The sequence below is a fragment of the Anas acuta genome, chromosome 5, assembly GCF_963932015.1.
Source record: "Anas acuta chromosome 5, bAnaAcu1.1, whole genome shotgun sequence".
NCBI lineage: Eukaryota > Metazoa > Chordata > Aves > Anseriformes > Anatidae > Anas > Anas acuta.
This window is the reverse complement of record NC_088983.1, coordinates 46,307,258-46,334,017: the sequence shown is the minus strand read 5'-3', so window position 1 is coordinate 46,334,017 and position 26,760 is coordinate 46,307,258. Positions and strand designations below refer to the sequence as shown.

Below are 26,760 nucleotides of genomic sequence, written 5' to 3'. Positions count from 1 at the left end.
TCCCTGGATCCCTGCAGTGCAATGTTCCAGGCTCACGACTGACCATGCCACAAGACTTCGTTGCTCTCCACTACGCCACAGAAGTGGTTTCTTCAAATACAGCTGTGTGCCCGTTCAGTGGTGTGTCCCCTCGGTGCTGCAGCTTAGGTCCCAGGAAAACATCCGGAGGAAGCGCACCAGGGTGACAAAGCCAGAAAGCTGCAAGCATGTCAGAAACTGCGGCTGAAATTTTACAAACACATGAGCTCACAGCTATCTGCTTTGGGATCTTCCGTGTTAGAACGACTCCCTGCAGCTTATGAGCCCTCACATCCATCCTGCCAAAGGCTAAGGCCCGAACTAAATACTTCAGAAACTTGCTGTTTCCCAGACAGTTTGCCCCTGGGTACTAGCAAAGTTTTATTCCGGGCTGGGTTATCTCCCAGTGGGTCACACCCCACTGGCAACTCTCTAAAAGGCTTCAAAGCTGCCCGCAACATGCAGCATAAAGAGAGGTCTGCAGAATCTCGTTTTTAGCTTGGGAATGATACTGAATTTCAATGTAGCTTTCAGTGGCTGCAGAACATTTTAACAGCTGCTTCCTGCCCCTACCCCCATTGCCCACCTCTGCCTTCTGATTTCCCCTTGCCTCAGCCCGCTGGGGTGTTCTGGACTCTTTGCTGAATATTCATCTCAGAGAGAGGAATCAAATCAAGTTTTAATCAAGCATCCAAATCGCTGCAGGTAGGTGCATTTGACAGCTTCAATAACCAAGCACTCTTGTGACAAAAGCCACCGAGGCGTGAAGCTCACATATGCTGTGCAGAAGCCAAAGCACCGACACAACCCAACCGCCGGGGACTCTCCATAGGAGACTACTAACCACACGGTGCTGATAAACTCTGCGTTAATAGCTCTAACGCACCACAAGAGACACCAAAGTGGGGAGGAGGAGCAGGGCGGTACAGAAAACGTCCCCGATGCCCGAGATCTTGTCTGTGTGCATGAGCGAGTCTCACCCAGCTGGTTGTTGGAAGCACCATCACCTCGAGCTGTGTGAGGAGCACTTCTCAGCGCTGCTGTCCTGCCCACAAACCGCTCCTCTTCTGCCACAGCTGTTCTCTGGATCTTCAAAATAGTATGTATGTTGGTCTCCTGTGGTTAGCCTTGGGGTACAAAAGCTGAAGAGGATCGCAGCCACACCAGGGTAACAGTCACTTTTCTGGGGGTCTAAATGTTTTTGCTAACCATGGGGAAGCAAAGTTGTTCTCACTTGGCAAAGACCTAAAACCAGGTACCACGTGGAAACAGCCCCATAAAAACATGTCTTTACTTCCATGCAAAACCCTAGGTGTTCCTCTGTGCTCATACAAAGCTTCATTTCTAGAACAACTGTAGGGACATGAAATTATTCTGCTTGTTCCAAATCTCAACTCTGGGTCCCTTCCCCACCTTTAGGGAAACGTGGCACACATCTGAATTTCTCAGGAGGTAATCTTCCAAAGTGCTGAACACTGACAGGACTCACTCTTTCTTCTGGAGGTCTAGAAGGGTTTTACCACTAACTTCAACACAAAAAGAGTTTGGAAAACAACAAGTGCATTTTAAAATTTCACCTGGAGAGATGTTACAGAAATATGAGGGTCGGCATAAACGCAGTTTGAACAGAACACGGAGATACAGGATGAGAAGAAACAGAAGAACAACGGGTCAGCAGAAGGGCCTGTATTCCTCAGGAAGATGACACCAGGACGGCAGCAATGTCCCAGCCACCACTCCTGTCCTCCTCAGCCCACCAGGGAAGCAGGCGATGGGCAGCAACCTGGCCTGAGGTTTATGGACACTGGCATAAGCATGGCTCTGCTGCAGCGGACCTCCCCGCGACCACTGCTGGATCCTAACGGGAGTAAAAGATCTACCCAAAAACTAGCTTGGCTCATCAGGAAGGGGCTTGGCAGCTGGTGTCTTTGGTCCTTTTGTCTTTTGTTCCACTGATTTCCCTACCTACAAACAACTTCCGTGACACTCAGCCCTTAACAGCCACATCAAATGAGCCCATTTGAGTTTCCTGTACAAATTAAAGCTCTGCTGCTTGTCTGCCCCACACTCCCAGCATCTCACCATTCCCGGGTTTGCTCAGGCCACAGACTCTCTGTAGTTTGTCCAGACTCAAGTGGGAAACTTCACTCTGTCAGAAGCCACTGAAACGTGTCTTGTCAATTCCCTCCTCTTACAGCTCAGGTAGAAAGGACAGAGCATGAAGCCCAAGGAGATTAACAGGGATATACCATTAGATAACAACTGACGAACTATCGATATCAACACTCCACGTATTACTCCCATGGTTGAAACTTTAAGGAAAGAGTATTTTCTTCACCTAATGGAAAAGGGAAATGCTTCCAAACTTCATGGTACTTAGAGGCATCTTAAGGACACTTTCCATTTTGGAGACAGGTTCTGGTGCTCACACGTCTTCTCCTGGTCTTGATTCAAGACAAAACAGAAGTTACAGCTGGAGAGCCACTCGTATATGCCAACAAGGAGAGACGCTGCAGTCCCAAACATGTCAGTGTCTGAGTCTGTTGAAGTAGATAGTCTTGTAATTCACATACATTCAAAACAAAACAAGAAAACATCTACACTAAAAGGCAGAGCAGACATTGAAATTCCTATCTGCAATGGGCTGGCTGCAAGACACCAGGCAGCTCCCAGTCCGGCCTCCGCTAACAAACATCAAGCGGAGGAACTGCGTCCAGCTTGTGCTGGAATGACACATTTCCTCCTCCCACTTTCCTTTTCTCCACAAGATTAGTTTCCCTGGGATGAAGGGAAAAGAGAAGCACGTGGCAGTGATGCATACAGCCCTGCTTCTGTGATAAGCAGAGACTGCAAACCCACCGTGCTGTATCCTGCCAAACATCTGCTGCGCTCGTGTGAACTAGATTACAGGCCTTTGCTGGTGGTGGAGTTGTTTATTTAAATTCTACCAGAGAGCCGAATTTCCATCTCTGAGCCATACTCTGCTTCCTGCATTTCAAATTGTTTACGCTACTTTATTTGGCCATACAACTCCATTTAGAGGAAAATGAAAGCTCTTTAAGCTCTGTCAGCCTGTCAGCATTCCCATGTAATCTAATGTAGGAATAAAATGAAACCAATGAAAATATTCAGGAGAATTTGTAACACACACATTATCTGCAAAATTCTTAACTCGTTATAGCTGACAACATTAAGCAGGAGCCAAAACTTTGCTGGAAAAGAAAGGAGACATGTGAAAAGGTGAAGTGCTCTAAAGCTCACGTGCTACCAGCGGGTATATAAATGCCAAAGGAAGGAGCTTCTGGCACTTGATGGAAAACAACAATTTGGGACTGGGGGCCTGGGAAACTTTCTCTGAAACATCAACAGGTAAGCATCAAACCACCTCAAACTACTGAAAAGCGCAAACAAATGAGGAAATAAAAGTTAATTCCGTGGGGGATGATGCTGTGCTCCAAACAAAGACAGAAGTTGGCCTTGAAAATGAAAATAGCACTTTTCTAAAATATTGAACAAATTAGAATTCAAATCTTTGTTTCATAAATCCAAGCTATGGTGCTGATGGCCCTTTCACTTTAGGGCATGTAAAAATCAATAAACTGAACAATTTCCATAGATATTACCCACACTTTGCTATTTCAGATAGAACCAGGCAAGATCATACAGGGGACAATGAAGAGAATATTGCACTGGCATCACTGCAGCATCTCTCTAAAATGTCTGGCTAAGAACAGCGATTAAGCTGGGCTGTAGGATGTAAATCTGGTGCTCCGAGACTAAAGCTGACTCGCAATTCAGCTACGGCCTTGCACAGGGCACATGGCAGAACCGCTTACATCTTTTCTGTGAAGGTTAATTTAATCGTTGCATAGTTTACTAATATGATCACACTGCAGGCCTGCATTTTTAATTGTGTTTCTAAATACATGCCTGGGCTTTGAATCTTAGCTTTTGGTGCCCTAAAACACTTGTGAGAGCTCAGCATTTCATGGTCACTTTTGTCCTGCAGTCCTGTTTAAGTTTGTCCCTCCCCGAGCTGCCCAGCATTGCTATTCTGCCATCAAGCCCATTTAGCTCACGCTCAGCTTCTCCGATTGTCTCGCTGCTGCTGCTCTTTGAATGTGAAAGCGCTGAGGTAAGGAAAAGGCAGCTCGGCTGTCCTTCCTGGGACACGATCCCTGTATGTGTGCGGCTGCATGTGAGAGGGAGGGACGCAGCCTTGCAGCTGCCGAGCGTGCTTCAGCATGAGGATCCCCCTGGCACTGTAACCTCTAACCACGAGGGCAGGACATACAGGCGTGCCTCCACTCATCCTTGAGTCCTTGCTCCATCCTTGCTCCAGCTCCAGGCTCCCTGCTTCCAAACCTGACTACTTTGGATGCAGCCACACGGCTACAAATTTTGGTTTCCCCTGCTCTCTGTGCCAGCCTCATCAGCGTGGGGCAAAGAGTTGGGCGGATGTAAAACCTCTGCAAACCTTGCTGCTAGCAGGCATCAGCAGGTACGGGCAGGAAAAGCCAAGCTCTCGGTGGGGCAGAGCGGTGCAGTTGCTCAGTACGATCTGTGAACCAGCACGAGCTGCTTTTTAAGCCTCCTGCCATGAGAAGAATGCGAGTGTCCAGCCTCTGCTGACAGCGTGACTAAGCCGGCATTTCAGCTGGAAAAATCCCTGCTCGCTTCTCATCCCCGACCTTCCTGCAAGTGCATGCCAGCCCAGCTACCAGATGGCCCCTTCGGTGAACTTGTGCTCCCGTCTCCTGCTGAGACAAGGTGTCCCACATTCGCTCTTCATCATGAGCCGGGGAGGGAACGTTGTCGTGGCTTTTACATTTAATCCTCGAGGCAGAGGAGCTGGGAAGTCCACCTTGGCAGCCTGTTTGTCAGCACAGCGTGCTCCCGCGACGGGCGCAGCTTCAGCGTGTCTCGGCAGTCGCGGGAACTTTGATGAATTGGCTGGCAGTGGCACCTGCTGCTAAGGATACAGATGTACAAGATGAACTAAAGGCATTGCTCCATAAAGCAGGTGATAACGCCACAGATATGTCGCTGTACCAACGTGGATTTTTCCTCTCGTTTGACCAATGATTTTTTGCTTTGGTATAGGCATCAGTAAAATTGCTTCAGGGCACAAGCAATCCCAAATAAACTTTGCAGAAATACTAGTAATGAGACAGAGGATATAAGCATGAATTTCCCTATGTATCACTGAGAGAAGCTGTTTGCATTCTGAGTGGAAATTTGCTATATTCAAAACATCATTGAATTAAGCTCAAGGAAAAAAAAAAAAAAGAACAAGAAAACAAACAAAAAACCAACAATGATATGTATTTCACAATAATAACTGACTATTATTACAGCTGAGTTGTGCTCTGTGCTCTCACATTCGTGGATTAGTTCAATCTCAGGAAGGCGAATTATTCTTCAGGGAAATTCTGTTTCAGCAAAGCAGATCAAAAGTTCAGGAGGAATTAGTGCGCACCAAGGACGACATCCTGCAGACAAATCTCCCACTCTGCTTGGGACATCAGAAATAACTACGATAGAATAGCCACTAGAATATTCATGATAAGCTATGCGCACCACCCAATATATATAGCAAACCCCGAGGGCACATCTGTTGCTTCCACAATAACTATCAAGGGAGTGAAAAGCACCGAGTGAAGATGCTTTATGTTATTTATTTTTATTAACCTTAGGGTGAATTTTCTTTAAGGTGGGCACATGACAGCAACGGTTATTCAGCTCCTCCTCTGACTGCATGTTCCAGAATACACAAAGCTGCGATCAGAACAAAGCTGGGGATTTGCTGGCACCAGGCACATCCTGTCGCAGCTGGCACCGTTCTGGCTTAGGTGGTGCAGAGAGAGGCAGGGCGAGCGGGCTGGCCACAGCAGGATGTCTCCTCACATGGGGTGTGTCGAGCCCGTGACGAGAGCCCATGGCAGGTACTAATTCAGACAGCACAACTTAAATCAGCTTGAAGGCTGCTCCAAGTTCTGCAAGGGATAAATTTCCTCTTGTGCAACTGTTCTGGCTCCTTTTACCACCCCATCACAAACAAAGACCTTTCTTTCTGAGACCTAATAGGACTGACTGCTATATGGCTCCCGAGAACATTTACACTTCTGTTAAACAAGATTTAGAATTTATTTATAGAAGATGAGAAAAGCCAACCACAAAATGGAGGGCTCCCGAGCTATGCAGTATTGGCCAATGGCCAGCAGAGAGCAAGGGATTAGGGTTGGGTCAAGGCAAACAATTTGTGTCACACCTATGAAATACAGCCCCCTTTTGAATCTGCTACTGCTCTTTAATTAAGAATAAATGATAAAATGATTTGGGAATCACCTGCAGTGAAATCTGCTGAAGAAATGCTAAATTGATGTTTTGTTTTCACAACTTGAACTTGAGGAATCTTTGTTCAGGGTCTTTAGATTAAAGGATGCTTTTGCTTTGCCCTAAAAGGCTCGATGTTAGAGAAGCAGGGCAGAGAACTGAGACAATACCTAGAGAGACAAGGACAGTGTTCTGAGGAGGCTTTCACAAACAAACACTTCTTCAGCTTGTATTTAATGGCAGCTTCTGAAATAATGATTCCTAACCATTATTGTACTACATCTGCCCTACAATGTGGCCAACACACAAAGGACTCTCGCCTCGTATAGCTTTGCTCCAGACTTGCTAACACATTTTCAGCTGCCTAGCAGAAGAATGATTAGGTACCACAGTACCTCCCAAACCTGAAGTCTCTCCGCTCACTGAGAGAGAGGCACTGTGCAACAGAGCTGAAAGTCTCTCTTGCCCACCAGCTTGCACTGTAGGGCTAAGGACTTCCCATGTGCAGATTATTCTGCCTAATTTCTGTTTTGTTATCTCTCTGCGCGCTGCCTGCCAGGAACGTTCCTTCTCACAGCGTGCTCCAGCAGGTTGGCCACCATCTGTAGCCAGCCGAACCCAACCAGAGGTGCTCAGCTCACGGTATGGCCTTTCCCAACCCCGCAGTCTCTTACCAGGCAGCCCCTGCCGATGTCCTCGATCCTGTTCTGACAACACAGTAAGTTGTTTGCCCCACAGGTAAAATTTGTAGCCTGCTCTTGTCCACACAGTGGTTTACTGTTGGCAGAGAAAAGCTTATCGGCAGAAAAGCATCAAGAGCCTGTGTGCCACCTCCTGGCAAATCAATCCCGCAGAGTTATGTCCTCCTAATGCATAATCCGAACAGGATGGCAGCATGTCAGCTACAGGAATTATTTCAGGATCCTTCATAATATCGTCCTGCCAAACAGAGGACAATTTTGTGAGAGAAAAAAACCTGACGCATAGCATTAGTGCAGTTTTGATCTGACCTTGCTCCCATACCTCTTGGCTATTTGCAATTCCTCCTGCAGACCTTGCCAAGCTTCATGCTCAGCAAGGAGATGTACACAGATGTCTTTCCTGATGGGGCTTCCTAAGCTATCCTCCATGGCAAAGACCTGACACTTCCCAGCACTGTTCTGGCTGGACATCCTGTGGGAAGCACGTGCCCTGAAATTCCCAGCGAAGCCACGAGAATGCCAGAGGCCTGCGAGCACATTTTTGCTGCCTCTCTGCGCTCTGCCCCAGCTGTTCCCCTGCACCTCCCCAATTAAAGCGGGGGCGCTGACACGAGGCTTCTCAGATGGGAACAGAAGCAGGCCTGCTCAGGGCTCTTCTCCGATCCGGACAGGCAGGAGGCTATTTTAAACGTGCTGACTGTCAGGCATGTGGAAGCCTCCACAGGCTGTGCGCTGGAGACTTCAGAAAGAGAACACCCTCCTCCAATAAATTTTGGGCCCGGCTCTGCCTTTGGCCTCTGGCAGACATCACTTGCAAGCACCAATGGTATAAGAACAGGGCACGAACATAGCAGCAGCCTCCAGGGAATACAATCCCAGCCTCCAGCAACACGTGGCTCAGGAAATTCCCAACCTTAACTTCCCCTGGCACACCTTGAGGCCATTTCCCCTCATCTCATCGCTTGGTGCTTGGGACAAGAGCTCGAACTGCACCTCACTACAACCTCCTTTAAGGTCATTGCAAAGACAGCAAGGTCTCCCCTGAGCATCTCCAGGCAAAACACCCCCAGCTCCCTCAGCTGCTCCCCATAAGACCTGTTCTCCAGACCCTTCACCAGTTTCGTTGCCCTTTTTGGACACACTCGATGTCCTTGCAGCAAGGGGCCCCACGCTGAACACAGCATTCAAGGCACAGCCTCACCTAAATAGCAGGTAATGCTAGATAATTGCATCAGCCCTGCCTGCAAGAACTGGTCGTCCAGGGAGCGCCGAGCACCTTGCCTTTTGCAGAGGATTAAGGACATTAGTTCCCAGCTCCAACCTGTAATCATGCACAATTAAAGAATTACAGAATGGCAGAACTGGGAGAGGTGACCCCACAGACAAGGGCAGTACAGGTTGTTATATCTAAGGCAGGCTCGACTGACGCTGGCTTCATCTGTTCTCAGTGACTGTCCCTGGGGGAGGCTGCAGTTTCCCCTAACTATTTTAGTGCTTCACGAATGCTGGGAAGTGTAACTATCTCCAGCCTCAGGTGTTTCATTCTGTGACCGTCTGTTACTCCTTAGCCCGTGCCTACACAGAGCTCTTCCCTTCCTCTTTCCAGCAGCCACTTACAGGTTTGTACAGTGTCATTAAATGTCTTTACCAAAGAACTCCAACTCACGCAGTCTTCCTGGTTAGATTTTGTTACTTAGGTCCTGATCATTCTCACTGCGCTCGTGTTTCCTTCTCCTGTTGAAGCACATCTTTCATCTGCAGTTCCCGAAAACCCCACTACATCCCGCTGAGGCTGTATAGGTGCCAAAGGAACGATCATTTCTCAGGCCTCGTGGGCAAAACTCTCTGCTGTGGTGCACAAGGTGGCTCTGCCATTTCAAGCAACCCAACATCCCTGGCTTAAATTCACCTTCTGATCCACCATAACCCCCACACCTTCTGCAGGCCTGTTTGTACCTGTGCGGCTGATTATTTCTCCAGTGAGACGTGTTGCATTTAGCGTTTTCTTTCAGATTGTATCTCCAATTTGTCCAGATCATTTTAGCCATCAAGTGCATCTTCTCTGTTTCCCAGCCCTCACAAAATCCCATCAGGACTGAACACCGTGCATAGCAAGCCACGTAGGGAAGCAAGAACTTTCAGATTCTAAGAGAGTATTTCTGAAATTGAGTTATGAATCAGTCTAAACTACCTTCATATTCCTTCCCTCCTAGTATCACAGGTGCAGCTCATCTCTAATGAGGTTTCACTTGATAATTAAATTTGGACAGCTTGGGCAAACATCCGAATCTTCATTCACCTCCGCTGACAGCTCTGGCAGATAGCTCACAGTGTTTTAATTCCTAACACAAAGAGCACATAATATCTGGGACCACCGACTGAATGCTTTAGATACCTCTCATTGCTTTTTTCACTGTAGGACAAAATGGCATTATCTGAAGTGCTGCAGTTGGAAAGGACTTTCTCATGTTCTTGTTATTTTAGGCAGCTCTGCTATTGGTAAAATTACACCACCAGTTTTGCCATGTCACTTCTTTAAAATACCCATTCAACTATTTTTGTACTGTGCTGATGACTGGCCTAATGTCCTGCAACATATTTCTAACTCTTACTGAACGTCCCAAAAGGGGAGCACGCAGCGAGGGCAGCACATAGGACACGGGGAGGCAGGATTACTGTATCTATTCCTGTCCTCGGACCTTATACAACTCCGGGAACATCCTTTAAACTGCCTGCAGTCCACATTCGCTTTCTGTAAAATCACTTTAGTGAGAAGAACACAAAATTCCTGCTTCAGAAGTGGGACGTGCCTCCCAGGTGTGGTGCACCAGCAGATAACTTGGCAGCTCTCAAGGGGTAAAAACGTTACTAGCATGTACACTCATGACAAGGAGATTTTATTCCCACAACATCTCTGTTGTAAAAGCACTCTCATTACCCAGATTGGGAACCAAAGAGCAAGCAGACTGTTAGGCAACTAAGTTTTGTCAGCAAGGCTGAAATATAACCCAGGCCCTGCACCCAGCCCAGTGCCTCACACACTCAGATGTCTCAAGTAGAGTAAAACCATATAGATTTTACAGTTCCCAATTTCTGCTGTTCATCCTATCCCTGCATCTAACACCTCACTCAGCTGATGGCATGGAACTACGTTGATTCCTCCAGCATTACTCCTCACCTTCAAGCAACACTCGGGACGGACACCTGCACGTGTGGCTGGCATGGGTAACTTCGAGCGACTCAAAACTGAGCAATTCACTCTGGAAGGAGGATCAAACAGTTATTCAGCTCACAGGGCATGACAAAAAAGGCACGAACATCAAGTTCTCGAAGTCCCGCTAGCAATGGCCTGAAGGATACATATCTGAAATGTGCCAGAGACCAAAAAAGCAAGAAGAAAAAAACACACACCTTTAAAGGTAATGTTGGTCACAAAAGCATTAGCAGCATCCTAACAACACTTTGAACAAGAAGCCCTGACTCTAAGTACAAAATGCTCTCTTTCATGGAATTGTGCTGGGTTTTAAACTACTATAAATGATCATCTGAACTCTGTCAGAAAGGGATTTAAACCTACACAGATCCCACGCCACAACACACACACAGCTTGAAGCTTTAGAGAGAACTTTGAGTTAAGCATCCATGTATTAAATACCATTTTTAAAAAGCGCTCTTCCTGGAAGACTTTGAAAGAGTCCTAACTATTTATGTGTCTAAAGTCCCAGGTGGAATTTCTAGGCTAGAAAATTTTTGAAATGAAGCAAAAAAAAAAAAAAACACCACCTGCCATCCAAAAATCAAGGACAAAGCCTCGCACAAAACAGCATTCATGTGGGAACGAGCAGCAAACCCTTCCAACCAAAATACATCATCCCAGGTCCCAGGAAGCTCGTAACGTGCGAAGCTGCAAGTCTCTGTGAAGCTGAATTTGCACAGAAGAGACACTTTTTCTAAAGTCATCTTTGGTTTAGTGAGAGATTTTGCACGGTTCAGCAGATTTTTAATTATTCACATTCAAGCAGCTAAGCTCCTGCTGGAAATCAAACTACGAGTGTACAATACCTTGCTGAGAGTGTACGAGCAGCACGGGTCCCTCCCAGAGTATCAGCGGCGCTGGGCTCGGCCTCATCTCAGCTAGCTGCTCCCCTCCCGTGTCCGGCCGCGGAGCTCCTGCCGGCGGTCTCGCGCAGCCCGAGAGCTGAACCCTGATTCATGATTTCAGGCCCCGGCCGTGGAATGCAGCCATTGAAAACCCAGAACTATTTTTACCCCCGAGCAGCCGCAGCATTTCTGCCCCATAGACTTGTAAAGCTAACGCCTTCCCCTAAACACACACGCCCTGGACCTGAGCAGCTAAGATGCGTGGTTCCCCGGCATTCGGTGTGGTTTTTGAGCTGCGCAGTTGCTATCAACAGGACAAAGCAGCTCAGCCCCTGGCATTATTGTCAGCCCTCAGAAGTCAGACATTTGATCCCAGTTGTCAAAATTAGAAATTCCTCGGAAATGCTTCGCTTCAGAAGATAAGATTAGCTCAGAGCAATGACTATCTATACGGTTCGTCATGTACACCACCAACCCCAGCCCGCATTTAACAAATATGTAGCAGCATATTCGACTTACAGACTGCAGACACGAATAAATCACTACATATCTAATCTTTAGTTTTAAGGAAAACCACAAAGCCAAGGCAATTTGCAAAATCCCCCAAAATCCACAAAACAAACAATAGTTTTATATAGAAAATATCCAGAAATACAGAAGTTGTCTTTAATTAATAATTAGCATAAAACCAGAACTAGACACCTGAACTAGTTGTAAGATTATAGAGATATTAACCACTAGAAACTCATAAAATTGACCTGTTTTCAACCAAAAGGATTTTATGACTGTACTTCAGAAAGAAAAAATTACCATCTAGTCTTACAGTAGAGGGATAAAGAACAGAAAAGAAATAACCAGATTTTTGCATAAAAAAACTACTCAGATTTCTGCACAGCCAACTATAACCGAGACAATGCACACGCATGTTGGAAGAGAACAGTCCAGAAACAAGTGCATAGCTGGCCATACATAACAGGCCCAATTCTCGAAGAACCAGCAGACTCACTGACTTACCTTGGTTGTGTCTAGATTTAAACAAAAGATAACTGCAGGCATTTCTCAGAAATACACGGTTAAACCACAAGAGGCAAGACACAAAGCTGACAGACATCCCGACAGCAGGCAGTTGTTAGTAGTCCTTAACCTGTGGGAGCATCGGGAGGCTTAGGGAAGAATTAGCAGCTCAAGGGTAACAATAAAAGAGTCCCTCCCATGTAGAGCTTTCAAGAAGACAAGAACTAACGCACAAAAAGTGAGACTGCCAAGTTCACAGGAAGCCGTAAGATCACCATTAAGCAGCAGATGCCATAACCCACCAGTTTCCCAGTGTGTGTCAGGGGCAGCGACCCTTAGGAGATTCCTTCATAGAGCAGCTGCATCGTAACCCGCAGCACACGCATACCCCACAGTAACCCAAATGCCACATGCAGCTCAGAGGCAGATTCTTGACCAGATAAATCCAAAGCTGTGGCCAGACGTGTTCTGGAGAGGTTCTGTTCGTGGAAAGGTAACAGAGCAACCCCAGGACTATTCTCTGATCAACCACGGATCACCTCTAGCATCTCGTGGTCTGACTGCAGCTCTGGAGAACGTGGCCCTTTCAAGCAAGACCTTGCGCTAGGAATCTATCCTTTGCTGTTCTGTGCTCAGAGAATCTATTAAAGAAGTGTAGGGGGAGCACGAGGAAATTAGCTATGAGGCGGGCCTCTTGGGGAGCGAGAAGGCTGTAATTGAAGTGTGTACAAGAACACGAAACATGCCTTAAGACAGCCAGATCTGACATCAACCTGAAGTTCAGGAAAGGTGTTAAATAAGTAAAGGAGCAACACAAGCTTGTAATGTCCAGAAGGCTGAGCCACTTCAGCCTAGCGCTGTGGGAAATAAAGCGGAAGAAATGCTGTTACTGTGAATTCGTGTCTCCATGAGAGATTATTCTCAGTCAACAGCCTTCTGCTATTTCTGCAATGAGCTGACTCTCCAGAACTGCCTTTCATTTGCAGCAAGACACTAGAAGCCCAATCAGCTACAAAAGGCCAAGGGAGAATAAGACTAGTTAACAAAAGCCCTGCGCAAGTACCTTCACATATTCTATCGCTTTCCACCTAAAAGTTAACAAGTCCATCTTGCCTACCTGCTAAATAATTACCAGAGCAGGAACAGACGGTGCCTCAAATTACTGGCTCTCACAAAGAAGAGAAAGAGCCTGCTATAAAACCCTTTCCTTTCCAATAGGATATTTACAGTTCTCATTGCATACGACCAAATAGAATTCAAAGGAAGAAAAAAAGAACTACATTAATAAAAGCCTTAGGCTGTCTGATAATCCCTCCTGCCTTCAATACCTTATTTCGCAAGCTTCAAACTTTGTGAAAACCAAAAGGTGAAGCGCCGAGATCACCTCCATGATTTTTTAACCATGTTCCCTTGGAGACTGCCAACTTCAGTTAGGAAATTATTCACCATTCTCTCACCTGTGCTCAGCGGTTCATACAGAGATGCTGAAAGACTGATCAAACTGGGATGAGCAATTCGAGGCCAACCTTGAGGGCCTCAACATTTGCTGATTTGTTTCTAAATGAAGAGTTTAAAATAGTTACTTACACCTTTTCTTTTAAATGACAATCTTTTCCCCTCTGTCCTTGATTTTATCCCTTATGAAGTGGCTTGGGATCAGTGGTCAAAAAAAAAAAAAAGACAGCTACACAAAACCACAATTTTTAGGTATCAAAAGAAGTCACCAAAAGTAATGTAGCAGTCACCATGACAATTACTAGAGAGGATTTAAAATATGAGGAGGAAGAAGAAGAAACAAATGAAAAAATCAGCAGCAGTGTCAACTTCCACCATCCTGTAGGTTTTGTTTGTTGTTTTTTTTTTCATTTTAGAAAATCCAGACTACTCACCTCACTTGAGAATTAGTACCATGCAAGCTATCTTTTAAGACATTTTCAGGTCTAATTCCAAATCATAAATCACTTTTTCATAGAGATCCTATATGCTTAAAGGAAAAAAGCTCTGATGAATCTATTGATCATTGGTGTTAAACAGTCTGTGCACCTGAAGACTAACAGAAAAAGGAATCGGAAACCAATATATGAATTTTAGTTTCAGTGTTCAGGGAGAATATCAAATTATTTAAAACAGCAGGTATAAAACAGAAACTGAGAGGCATGTCAACGTCTTTCTTTCACTCTTCAAGAAGTACAGCCAGCCTCAAATCTCCCTTAAACAGAAAGCGAGGGGAATAACCTGGCAGCTGATGTAATTGCCCTCACGTTCCAGCACCACTCAGGGGAGGTGGCACAGGAAGGAGGGGAAAAAGATTCTGAAAAAGGAGGTGAATCTCCAGCTTCAATCCCAAGCTAACTTTCTGATAATCCTTTTGCACTTGCATGCAGACAAGACACCCACAACCATGAGCTTATTTCTTCTTCGGTAGCCTCAGGAGCTGGTAGTCATAAGAAGCTGTTATCGCTTTCCATCCAAAATGCACAGACATGAGAAACAGCTGTACAGCTACCGGGAGCCAGGCTTGAATCACAACGCAGGACAGCTGCTAAGTGCACTCGTGTCATCTCAACACTACCCCCAGCACCTTGAGAGGTCTAACCTGCTCCTTGGGGCCAGAGGCTTACAGAACAGGGCAGCGGCCAAGAACTGATTTCATCTGCACCGATGCAAACAAGAGAAAAGCTCAAGCTGTAATGTTTGCACTTCCTCCTGTTTCAAAGAGGAGGAAAACTGGAAGTACCAAGTGGCAGCCTCTGCCTGGGGCTTGCACTGATGCTGTAATATGGCTCGATGGCTTCTAAGTGCACTCAAGAATTAACACTGTATATTGTCTTGTTTCTTTTACCATTTCTTAAGGCACTTGCTCCAAGCTGCTGTTAGAAAAGGACAGGGGGCCAGATGTCGGTCCGACTCAGAACCATCTGCCTTCACGAATTCAAGACACTGCAACACATCTCTTTAATATATAAACCATCTGAATTTGTCGCCAAAAAAAGGTGCATCTGCCAAAACTGGATGTGCCTGGAATATTAAGGGCGCTCATTTTTGTATGTACTAAAGAATTGTTTATCAATGAAACCTGAGGGGGTGTGTGGTGCTGTTCCGTATCCTAGCAGGAAAGCTTAATTCTACTCACAAAAACAACACCAAATTCCCTGCAACAATAAAATGTCAAATCAGCAACAGAAAATGCCAACACTAAATTCAGAGCTGAAGCCCACTTCCCATGTGGTTACCTTTAATTTTGGCTTCTTTTATTGTTATATGTCACTTGTCAGATAATGCAAAATACATCAAATTGGGGTTTTCTTTCAGAAATTCTTGCAGATGCCCTCCCCTAAACTCTTTCTTGGATCACTGCCTGTTTTTCTCTCTCCATCTTTTCCCTTGCCTCTTCTCTTTATTTCACTCTCCTACATCTAGAGCTAAAATGTCAGCAATCTCTGTAAAAATATATATACAAACAAGGAATGTCATAGCGCCTGTGTTACTACATTCACGTCACTACTCCTAGTCCAGTTCATTAGAACACAAAATGGGAAGAAATAGAGGACCAAATATAATCCTAACAGGATAGTAATATAAATAATTAGTTGGTTTTTTTGTTTGTTTGTTTTTTAATACATGTATATGTGTATGCACATACCCCTTGTGCTGAGCATTTAGCACCTGAATCCAAGTGTTCTTAGGACACAACGTCTGAAAGTGTTCCTATCACAGTTACTCCACTAACAGGATTTACCTCAAGTTTACTGGTTCTCCAAGCTTGTCTGTTCTCTCTAGGAGTAATCAGTTGATTTACTAAAACTTAATATCCCCCAAGAAAAATCTTCCCTCACGTATGTTTTTAGTCCACCAAAGCAATCCACACACAACTGCTAAGGTGTCAGCAGTGAGCACTATCTCTATAGCGCACGGGGATTCCAAAGGCATTATGTACCCGGCTCACTTACACGCTTGGAAAAAGCCACTGATTAAGAGGCAATAACATAAATACACCAACCAATTTCTTTAGCTTGTGCAGTCTATTTTGTCTGGGAGAAAAAAAAAAGTCACAGGAATGCAGAAAATACTTTATTATTACTATTTCTTCATAACTGTAATCTATTCAGAAAGGCTCTTCAGCACCTAGTGAACTAAGAAAACGCAGAGCCCCATCATAATAAACCCGTGAAGCAAGAAGTGACAACCAGGGTCTCTGTACTGCTCTCTTATGAGGCTAGCCTTACCTTTTTTCCCCTCAACTGAGATGCAGAGGACACCTACGGATGTGAAAGACATTTCCTGGTATGCTGGCTAACTGCAAATGGGAATGCTCCTCTAGTGCAAAGAGCTTTCTTTACCACCAGATAAACAAGCAAGCACTATTCAGTATTTGCAGCCCACTATTTCTGGGGTGCCCCATATAGTCATAGACTATATGACTATATATGACTATATGACTATATATGACAGCAGGCTCTTAATGCCACCCTAGCTTCAATGCAGTTCTTGGCCATGGGAGAAATGAATTGTTGTTCTTCCTTTACTCCAAAATAAGCAAACATGAAAAAGAAGGCAACATTTTTGCAGGCTAACAGAAGAACTTTCAACATGCTTGTTTCTCCCTTCACTTATGAAGCCCACTAGGAATCCCCCTAGGGAACATACCAAGGAATGTTCAAACCCTATTCTGGAGCAATAAGAAACAGAATCATCAATTAAGGAAAGCTGGAGCCATCCACTGCTAAAGCTTCTGCTACTGAGACAAGACAAACTGGAATCAGAGCTACGGAGAGGTGAATGACTTTCCCACTGTGTGAATGGTAACGTGACAGTTCTAATCATTTTGCCATGTGGAATAAAACACTTCTGTGCATCCTCTCAACTATTATTGTTCTAGCACCATTACCGAGGCTGGTAGTTAAGTCTTCCCCGAGTTCCTTGGCATCTCACAAAGATCTGTCAAATGCAGCTTCTGGCGCTGCTTTGCTGTTCAACGTTAACCTGTGCACACTCGACTCCTTGTAAACGCCAGTCTTTCCTAAAAGTAGTAATTTGCATCAAAGATGCATCGTTGTGCTGCTTAAGCACCACAGACTGGCCCAGCTCCAGCCTCTTCTGTGAACTGCCATGGATTTATCCTGGCTGAGGATACAGCCTGTGTATTTAGAGGCTATGACTATCGTTAGGTTCACGCAGCTTCCATCACACCAGCAACTGAATTTGCAATCCGCAGCCAAACACTGGATCAAGTGTTTCTTGAGAGAGTTAGACACATGGAATAATGACAACAAATGAGCATGCAAGCAACATCAAGAAGGTGGATAAAGAATGCGAGTGGATTTCACAAACACTGCCTACCTTTTCCTCCAGCACAGATAACAACTCACTGTCAAGATTTTGTATTAAACCTTTACAGCGCTAAGATCTCAATGTGCTGGAAATAACCCAATGCAATGCATTGGAAAATTGTTAAGCCATAATCATTTTAGCTGAGAACATCATATTTATGACAGCTCCACTGTTTTCATTACAACTTTGGCAACACGGAAAGGTTTTTACTCCCCATTTAACAACTATTTTGGTCAAGGACAGCACCACTATTAACACTAAAGTATTAGAGGCTCTTCCCGCATTTTAACTAAGGCTAGTCACTCCTTTTTCAGTTTAGGCTGAAGAAGAGTGTTGTGACCTACCAGCTTGCTTGGCTGCTACTGTAAGTGCATGGAGGGCATCCATCTGCATCTGGAACTGCAGCACAGGATAAAGGCAATTCTATCTGTGGCCTCTAATTCACAGATTTTCTCTGAAGGCAACAGAGTATCTAAACAGGTAAATAAATCCATGAAGGCCAAAAGACAGAAAATACAACAATCCCTGACTAATGGGGTACATCTGCAGCAGCAAAGACCAGGCTTAGCTGAGCTGCCTTTTAAAGAAGACTTCAGGCTACGCTGGTGGACCACTGCTGCCTGCCTGCAGTTCCCTACCTACAACTGCCATTTGAACAGCATCTCTCAAGGCAGAGGCCCAGCTCACACACAAGCCATATGATTTTAAGGCTTCCAGAGTCTGAGCTTTCTTAATTAAGTCATAGCAAAAATAAATAAATAAATAAATAAATAAATAAATAAAATAGTGTCAAGGTTGGCCCCTTTAATGACCCCACTGGGACCCTTCATTGACAATATAAGACTTTAGATCTACACAGCACATAAAAGGATGCTCAATAATAAATAAAACTCAAAATTAAACACCTTAGAAGGTTGGGAGGAAATCTGTCTGGAATAGCAGTTGTAGATCTCTGCCTAGCTAAAAGTCATTGCCGACATTTATGGTTAAGGCATCAGACAAGTCATCTTTGTTTCAGTTTGCCTCTATTTGTTCCCTAGTTCCCCTTCTCACATCCTTCAGTGGTTCCTAGTAGCAATTTTGTTATGGTATACCTATAGATGATGTTCACACATCATTTTGTGTTGCTTAATAGACACATGATGCAATACCATGATGCCTAATAATACCATCAGTTTTAGGTTTGCCATCTCAAAGATCCCTCACAACATTATATTAAGCCTGGAAATATGCTCTTCATTCTACAATCAGACATTGGCAGGCAGATGACAACGGTGATACCACTATGTTCCCAGAACCATCAACAGCTGATCCATGTTTGTTTGTTCTCTTTATGGAAAAATACAATTCATGAATATCCACGCTTTCCCTATAGATTCACCTGAAATATTTACAGATGCCTAGTTAATACATGCATGCTTTGGTAAAACACAAAATCTCATGTAACCTGCAGCTCCTACAAAATGGGAAGCATCTATTTTCTGCCTTTGTAAAGGAGATACCTTTCCATCACCCTGGCATGCCACAATACAGATGGTTCTGATAAATATGCATCATCCCAAACAAGCAATAATGAGGAAAACAAACATCCAAATCAAGACAGCACTAGAACAACATACATCATCAAAAGGAATAGAAGATACTCACCTCTGCTTCTGCTGCTTGCTTATGCCTTGCAGTATGGTCTATTGAAGCCTCTGTAAAAGAAGAAAGAGATGGGAAAACATAAATATAAGACACCAAAAATAAGAAATTAAATAAAAATGACAAATAAAACTTCTGACGTGGCCAGAACATATGTTTAAGATTTGTTTAGCTGAATATCCACATTGATGTGAAAAATACTTGGAGAAGTTACGACCATTTGGACCCACCCCCCAGTCTGACTTTGCCTGTAGAATACTGCCATTTCCAGCTCTCTTTGACAATAACTGAAAGTACATTTTTGCTGTGTCCTACAGCTGTAGACAGAGCAGGGTGGGTAAACCCCAGGCAGGGTGGGAGTCAGTGCCTCCATGCCTCAGGTAGGGTAGGGAGTCAGTGCCTCCATGCCTCCCGCAGCAGGTGTGGGACACACAAAGGCCATCACTTTCTTATAGATCACCTTTATTTTGGAGACTTACTTAATTAGGCCACATCCCTGAATGAAAACCTCTGTCACAAATCTTTCTCTCCACATGTGCTAAACAATGGAAAACACAAATCAAGAAGAGAAGAGGGAAAATATGATAGAGTTTCAAAATTAGCAGATATTTACCACATAAAATCATCTTCTCTTCATGAAAACAGAAGTCAAAGTCCTGAACATGCTCTGAAACACTTCATTGAAAGGAAAATGCATTCAAGTGCTGCTTTTCCCACACAGAGGTTTTCGGGCCCTCCATTTTGCGTAGCACACGCAGATATATTAGTTAGAAAAGCTTCCCCCTCCTTAAGACACAATTCCTAGAAACTAAAATTAAACACTACATGTAGATCCCCTGGGGACCAGGTTTCTCTGAGGGAGGGCAGAGGGAGCACCATGAGGAGCTGTGGGGCTGTGAGGGGGATCCTGCATGGCAGGGCCCCGCGCGGGGCTGTACCCCTGAGGCAGGCCAGGGCCCACACAGAGGGGGGCCCACACACAGGGGCCACCCACCAATGGAGGCCTCAGGCCCTGCGCCAAGAGAAAGCTGCAGGCAGCAGAACTCCCCCTTGTCCCTACAAAAAGCTCAAAGGACCACACGTGTGGCCAGCTCGGGGCCCGGCCTAGCTGCCAAGTACCTGAAGGGCCAGGCAAGAGGAGCACCATGGCTGACAGCCATCAGCTGAGCTCGCAAACACAGCTTCCCTGCTCTCCTGCCTTTGGTTAAGAGCATTTTAACCTTGGGAAGCATGACCTTTCAGTCAGACATGGCAGTCATACTGCTGTCCAATGCACAGTGAAATGGAGAAAAGAGCTTTTGCTATTCTCCTCAAGCTGTTCGAATTAGGGGACTACACACTACTCACCTAAGCAACCACTCCCTTTGGGTGGGCAGGTTAGACATACTGTTGACTGATGACACCTGGCAAAACCCATTTTTATTACCCACTGTAGCTATTTTGCATCCCAATATAACTGTGGAACTTGATGTTACATACCCCTACTAAGACATTGTCCACACTAAACCCTTTCCCTCCGTTACTCAGCCCTCTGCCCTCATAAACTTCTAAACACTCTTTACTTTTCTATCTGAGCATGCTTATTTTCAGAAGAGAAACATGATAGAATTAATGCCCACGCGTGCATGAACACAAAATGTAAAAACTGAAGTGGAATCCACCTGTCAATTTTGGCTGGAGCAATTCTATGTTATCCTTTAAAGAGACACTGACATTTCAGATTGCTTATACATCCTCAAATTCATAAGCAGGAACGATGTACTACCCTACTGGTTACAGGTTTTACAACTGAAAACATACTCACAAGAGTTATATTTTCTAGTAATTATTTTGGCACTGTAAAGGTTTTCACTTAAGCAGAGAATATTCTTTTTATTCTTAACAAACTTGATAATTGTACAAAAGTCACCAATCAGAGAGAAGATTTTACACAGGGAAATTACTTTTGGACACATCTTGTCCTAAAGTAGAACAAGAGCAAATTTTGGACCTGGAAAACACACCAACTTTCCTTGTATTACAGAATTCAAAAGCTGAGGAAGATAGTCGGAGATCCGCATGAAATACAGCTCAGTATATAATTAGCAGAGCAAGAGAAAGCATTCAAAACCAAATGTATTCAAATCAGCTCAGCCACTTCCAGCACTGTTCCAGCAAGAGGTATGCAGAGCAAGGCCTGGCCTGCTTTTCAGCCTAGATGATTCAGGTTTCCAACATTTCTAGAAGTGCAAATTTCCCTTGACAGCCATAAATTCATCTGAAGAGTGATGGCAATTAAAGAAACGTAATCTGTCACACTGCAGGGTTTTATTTTACTTGATAATGCGTTGATATATATATACACACAAGAATGAAAAGCATATTTTGACATTTAAAGCCATCCTAGCTTGTCTGTGCCATGCAGCCCAAGCTGTCAGGAGACATGTGGGAGTGCTGCAAAGTTTTTAGATAACAACAACTTCTAATTAAGAAATGAAGTTGCATTTTTACCAAATTAGAGCATGTACAGCTTCTCTCACACAAACACAAAAATGAGAAACATTTGGCTAACACTCATTTTTCTGGCCAGTCACTTCCCTAAAGCAGCAACTGTGACTGAGCGATGGCACTTCAGTCTGACTGCAGGCTTTTCTTCTCCAGAGCAACACTCCATTTCGGTGGCTAAAGCGCCAGGCTGAGATTCAGATGATTATGATTCAAATCCTGGCTCTGACAAAAGCCACTTCTCTAACTTTGGGTGAATCATTTAACTGACACTCTCTCTGCTTCCAAACTAATCTGTAAAGTCAGTATAATCCTATTTTCTTTCTCTTATGCTTTAGGAATAGGGTTGGGTAGCTTGGATACCAGAACTGATAGGCAGCGTATAGTTCCGTGGAGGTTAATTTCACTGTTCACAAAGAGTAACTGACACTTTTGAAGCTGCCTGTGCTTTTGTGGACTTCTAGTGATGCTCATTCTCCTCGCCTGTTAAGGTGACTGTCATGAACGGATGGCTGTAAGCTTAGAAGTTAGCAGAGTTAATACTAATACCTTTGCCAAATCTGTATTAGAAAACCTGTGTTACTGTTTCAGTTCAGAAAAGAAGGGACACTTTCCAGTCATCCCCAATTTTTACCTGTTGGTTGTCAGTCTGGGGCACATCTCAGTGCACAGAGGGGACTGACTTCTTTTGGATGAAATGAAACCCGAGGATGAGCCTCAGGAGCACACTGAATGCATTCCAGATGCTAACAGGCATTCACTAGACTAGACTAGAGTTAGTCTGAACTACACGCACCAAATGTGCTCCATCAGGTCTTCAACATCAACTGTCCTGCTGCATAGATCTACTATAAACAGTGTCACTTCCCTTTCCTTCCAGGCGAGGGCATGTTTTCTGCCATGTTTCCGAGTCTCCATCATTTTGATGTTCTAGTTTCACAATGCCCCACTGACAGTCATCCCGATACAAGTGGTGGGGCAACAAACAGAAACGGAGGGCTGGTAGGTGCTCAGGTTGGTTTCTCTGCTGATACCAGGACTTATTACAGCTTTTCAGAATTCAGAGCTGTCTGAAGCCACACAGAGACGGTGACATTTTCATAAATCAGGAGTTGCAATCTAACTGGGGGTAGAGATCCCATTCTATGGAAAGCATATGGCATTTTTAGGAGAGGTGACTTTTACCTCACAGACTGCATCTAGAGAAGATAAAGCTTATAAAAGGTCTGGGCAGCAATGGCAGCATGTCAAGAAGTCTCTCCTTGTGTCTCTTTAAGCTAGCAGAAAGTAACAAAGCTCTTTTGTCAGCCTTCAGTTGTCTCATTGCAAATTAGCTCTCATGAAGAGAGAAGCAAGTGAAAACACCCATGAAGGGATGGGGTGGATTTGTTTGTACAATGGCTTTTGTTCCATGCAGCAATATGGAAATGCAAGATAAGGGTTTCTATTACCCAGAGGCTATAGGGTACATTGTACTCCAAGCACAGACACATCCCATTAATGTTAACGGGCATTGAGTACGCTCAGCCAGGAGAGCACAGTCACTGCGTTTTCACAGTGGTGCACATAGGCAGCAAGCTCTTGCCATCTACTTCACTTTCAACAACTTCAGGACAGCCCATTATTGCCTCCACTTCGAGAAAAGGAAATGGAACAGGAACACGTGTTGAATGGTGTTATGAGTGGTTTGATCTCATTAGCACAAGTCCCCATCTGCATCAGGATTAACGCAATGCCTGAGTTGGCCCCTCTGAACACAGCAAGCCAAATATTCTGAGGTGATGAAAATTTTGGTTAAATCTCTGTAAAGCATATTTCAAACAGGATGAAATCAACAAAAGAAGCAATCTAATATGCACCAGCGATACTGCTCAAGGGATTGTGAAAGTGGCCTTGAAGAACCGGGTGCATGTGTCTCCCGGGACGCAGGACAAGCATTTTCGTCTAAGGCATGAACGCATACCCAAGATACTAGAAAGGGATAGAATGATTCCCGCGAGCTTCATGTGGCATTTACAGCAGCTCTGCCTGTCCCATGCAATATCTGATGGATGACATCAGGAAGAAACTACTCTTACCCTGTTTCAGCCTGCGGGATTTCACGTACATGGTCATCACGGCTTCCAAATGCCAGAATGAAAGTTTTCTAAACGCACCAAGGTACACACGCACGTTCACTCAAACACATCACAAAAACTAGTCTAATTCATTGGGCCAAGATCTCCTCAGAGATAAATTGTAGACCACAGTGTTAAAACAGCAGCCCAAGTGAAAGTCTAGTTTACAGCTTGAGTAATTAATTTTCTTGCTCAGGGGAGTGCTCACTGATGATTGCATGAGAAGGGTCTCCAACACTAACCAACTTCATGTTTCAGGGTGATCTCTTCTTGTTCTCAAACCTCCCCCAAAGCCAACTTTTTTTCTTCTAACTCTGCCCTTCACAGTACAAAGACACCAGTTCCTCCCATCTTGAAAAATCCATGCCAGAATACATAAGCCAATGTGAGCTCGCTACCATTCAGCATTCTTTTCCAACAAATGCAGCCTAGAAACATCTTTTTACGCTCTCAGAGTCAAGGGAAGCCACTTTTACCACCACCTCTATGATTTCTTAGTTACGTCCTTCAGTAGCTTTGGCCATGCTCCTGCTGTTGAGCTGTTTCTTTTCATGGCTTCTGAGATCCCATTTCCTAAATCCTTCTAGTTTTCTAAGCACTCCTTTAGCATGTCCTCTGCTGAACTCTCCTCAAGCTCCATACGTTTCTTTTTTTTTCTGTAATTCCATTAGCCTCTGTCCTTTTTGTTCCTTCTCTTTTCCTTCCGCATTTCATCTCATCTGCAAACAAAATTCAGCTAGTCTGATGACTTACAAAATACCACACCTTCTGTTCAAATGTGAATCTCAGCTTGTTTGCTTATATTTTGATGTGTGCTTAGCAATTACCACAAACTCATCATGGCTAAAGCAGATATCTTAATTTTCTCCTCAAGCCTCTCCCACCCATTAACTTCTTTCCTAACGATTTGTGAGCAATAACAACATCTTCCTGTTGTACCAGCCCATAACTCGACTATCATCTTCATCTTGAAGCTCACTGTTCATTCTTATATCTTGTATCTAAGCTATACCTCAGCACGGCAGACAGGCAGACGCTTCCCACACAGCATCACTAATGGGCCAGCCATAGCATCGTATCATCGACAGAGATAAAACTCTCTTGACAAATGCAATCTTGTTCCACAGCTATTTATCCAAAATGCCACTTTAATGGCCATTTATTTTCCTAGACCATCCCCTTTGGCAATGCTATTTCTTACTACGCAAGCCTCTGTTCATTCCCTTCTCTCTTTCAACATTGCTGAAATATCAATATCGTTGCTATATTTTCCACAGTTTAACCACAAGCCTCTCTCACCTCTTCTTCAATATCAGAAGTTCAATTTCTACCTCTGTCATAGCCTCAGGGATTCAATCAGCTCTAGTCCCGAGTTTGAAAATGCTTTATGCCCCTTGGGTGCCTTCTAGCTCCACTGAAGTCTGTGGGATGTGTGGGCCAAAATTTTGTTTTACAAGTAATTTCCAAAATCAATGAAACCATTCACAGTATGTAAAATAAAGCACACGCCTTGGGCAAGGTCTGCTTCAGAAAGGGCTTGCTGGTATTGCTCTGTAAGCACAACCACCTTGCTACAACCAAAGCAGCTAATTCTCATATTATAGGTGCAGCCTATAGCAGTGCCATTGTCTTTTGCTGGTAGGATTTATACCAGTTCATAGAATTAAAGCCAACAAACAACTCTTTCAGCAAAAACATTTTTTGGCAGCAGAAATGCAATGTGTTAAGGCTGCTATTGGTATAGAAAAGTTCTAATAAATAAGCAAATAAGTAAATCACAACATAGCCCACTCGATCCAAGAAACCTTTCTGACACAATCTGGCCTTTTTTTTTTTTTCTAGGACTGGGACACATAAATAAAACATCCGACTGATAAAAACTAAACCATATATATGTACATACATTCAGCTGGATCTATGTATGTATCCATAAATACAGAGATCGATTTAAAGAATGCATAATTTTCCTTGAAAAGTACTAATTTCTACTGCTGAACTTGAAAAATTGACAGCCCACGAGATGAAATACAGCTTCGACAGAGACTGATTCTTCACACATGTAAATCAGGACATTAAAAATATTTCCAGGATTAGAGGACTGCTTAGACATGACATCATCTTTTGGCTTCTCCTGAGACTATTTGGAAGAGTGATGATATCACTTAATGCTTATTGCCAAAATTACTCTTACAGATAAGGCACCAGTGATGGTTGTATACATAATGAAAATGTAGTGGTGTCCAAGTCATCAATTAGATACCAGCATTAGCTCTCTGCAATGCCAAAGTTAGGAAAAGTCACAGTGCTTTTATAGGACTCTAAAGCTTTTTAAAAAAAATACTCTCAATCACAGACCAAAAATACCAAAAGTACTGCTCACACAAAAAGTTTAGCTCTTTGAATTGGCAACTGGGACCACTATACTTGTTTCCATTATGTTACACTTATTTTATAGCACCATGTTGCTACTGATTTCATCAGAACTACATTAGCATCAAACTTGCCTAATGTACTAAAAGAGAAGAATATGTGTTTTTTTTCCTGGCTAAAACAAGAAATCATTGGGACGATAGATATGGGCCATCTTGCTGTCATTGCTGCAGTTACTTTTAAAAATCAGAGCTCCTTTTTAAAAGCCCTTCCTCTGCTCACTAAACTCTTCAGTCTGCACATAAACTAGCACGGTTGTTGAACTTGCAGGAAACATTTTGCACTGTATGTACAAGGCAGTGGGAGGGGAAGAGGAACTACAGCTTGATGAAGTACGGAACCAAAAATATTGCTAGCGTGCTCTTCAAAGGAGCAGAAAACTGAGGGCTCTGAAATGAGGCAATAATGTAACTAAATGTAGATCAGCATCTATTAATGAGAGCTCAGGAAACAGATGTTGCTGAAAGCACATTAACAGCGTTTGATGCTTTTTAATGAATGTAGGACGTGAGTAGCAAAGTGTGTGAGCATTGCTACAGCACGGCTTTTTTTGAGGGGCTTCACAGTTATTTGTTTTCTGATAT

At 44.0% G+C, this 26,760-nt stretch overlaps 1 protein-coding gene across 5 annotated transcripts in view; it reads right to left on the bottom strand.

Annotated features, from left to right (window-relative positions):
• Positions 1 to 26,760, bottom strand: part of TSPAN4 (tetraspanin 4) — a 332,463-nt gene that overhangs the window by 212,597 nt on the left and 93,106 nt on the right. For 2 of the 5 annotated variants that reach the window (XM_068684539.1, XM_068684540.1), the window contains exon 2: positions 19,149 to 19,198. Coding sequence is in view for 3 of the 5 variants with exons in the window: in XM_068684536.1 (XP_068540637.1) it covers positions 12,171 to 12,267 (97 nt within the window). In the remaining 2 variants the exon portion in view is untranslated. Of the gene's footprint in view, positions 1 to 11,117; positions 11,443 to 12,170; positions 12,313 to 19,148; positions 19,199 to 26,760 lie in introns of those variants that run through there. The other 3 variants (XM_068684536.1, XM_068684541.1, XM_068684538.1) reach the window with 3 other exon arrangements.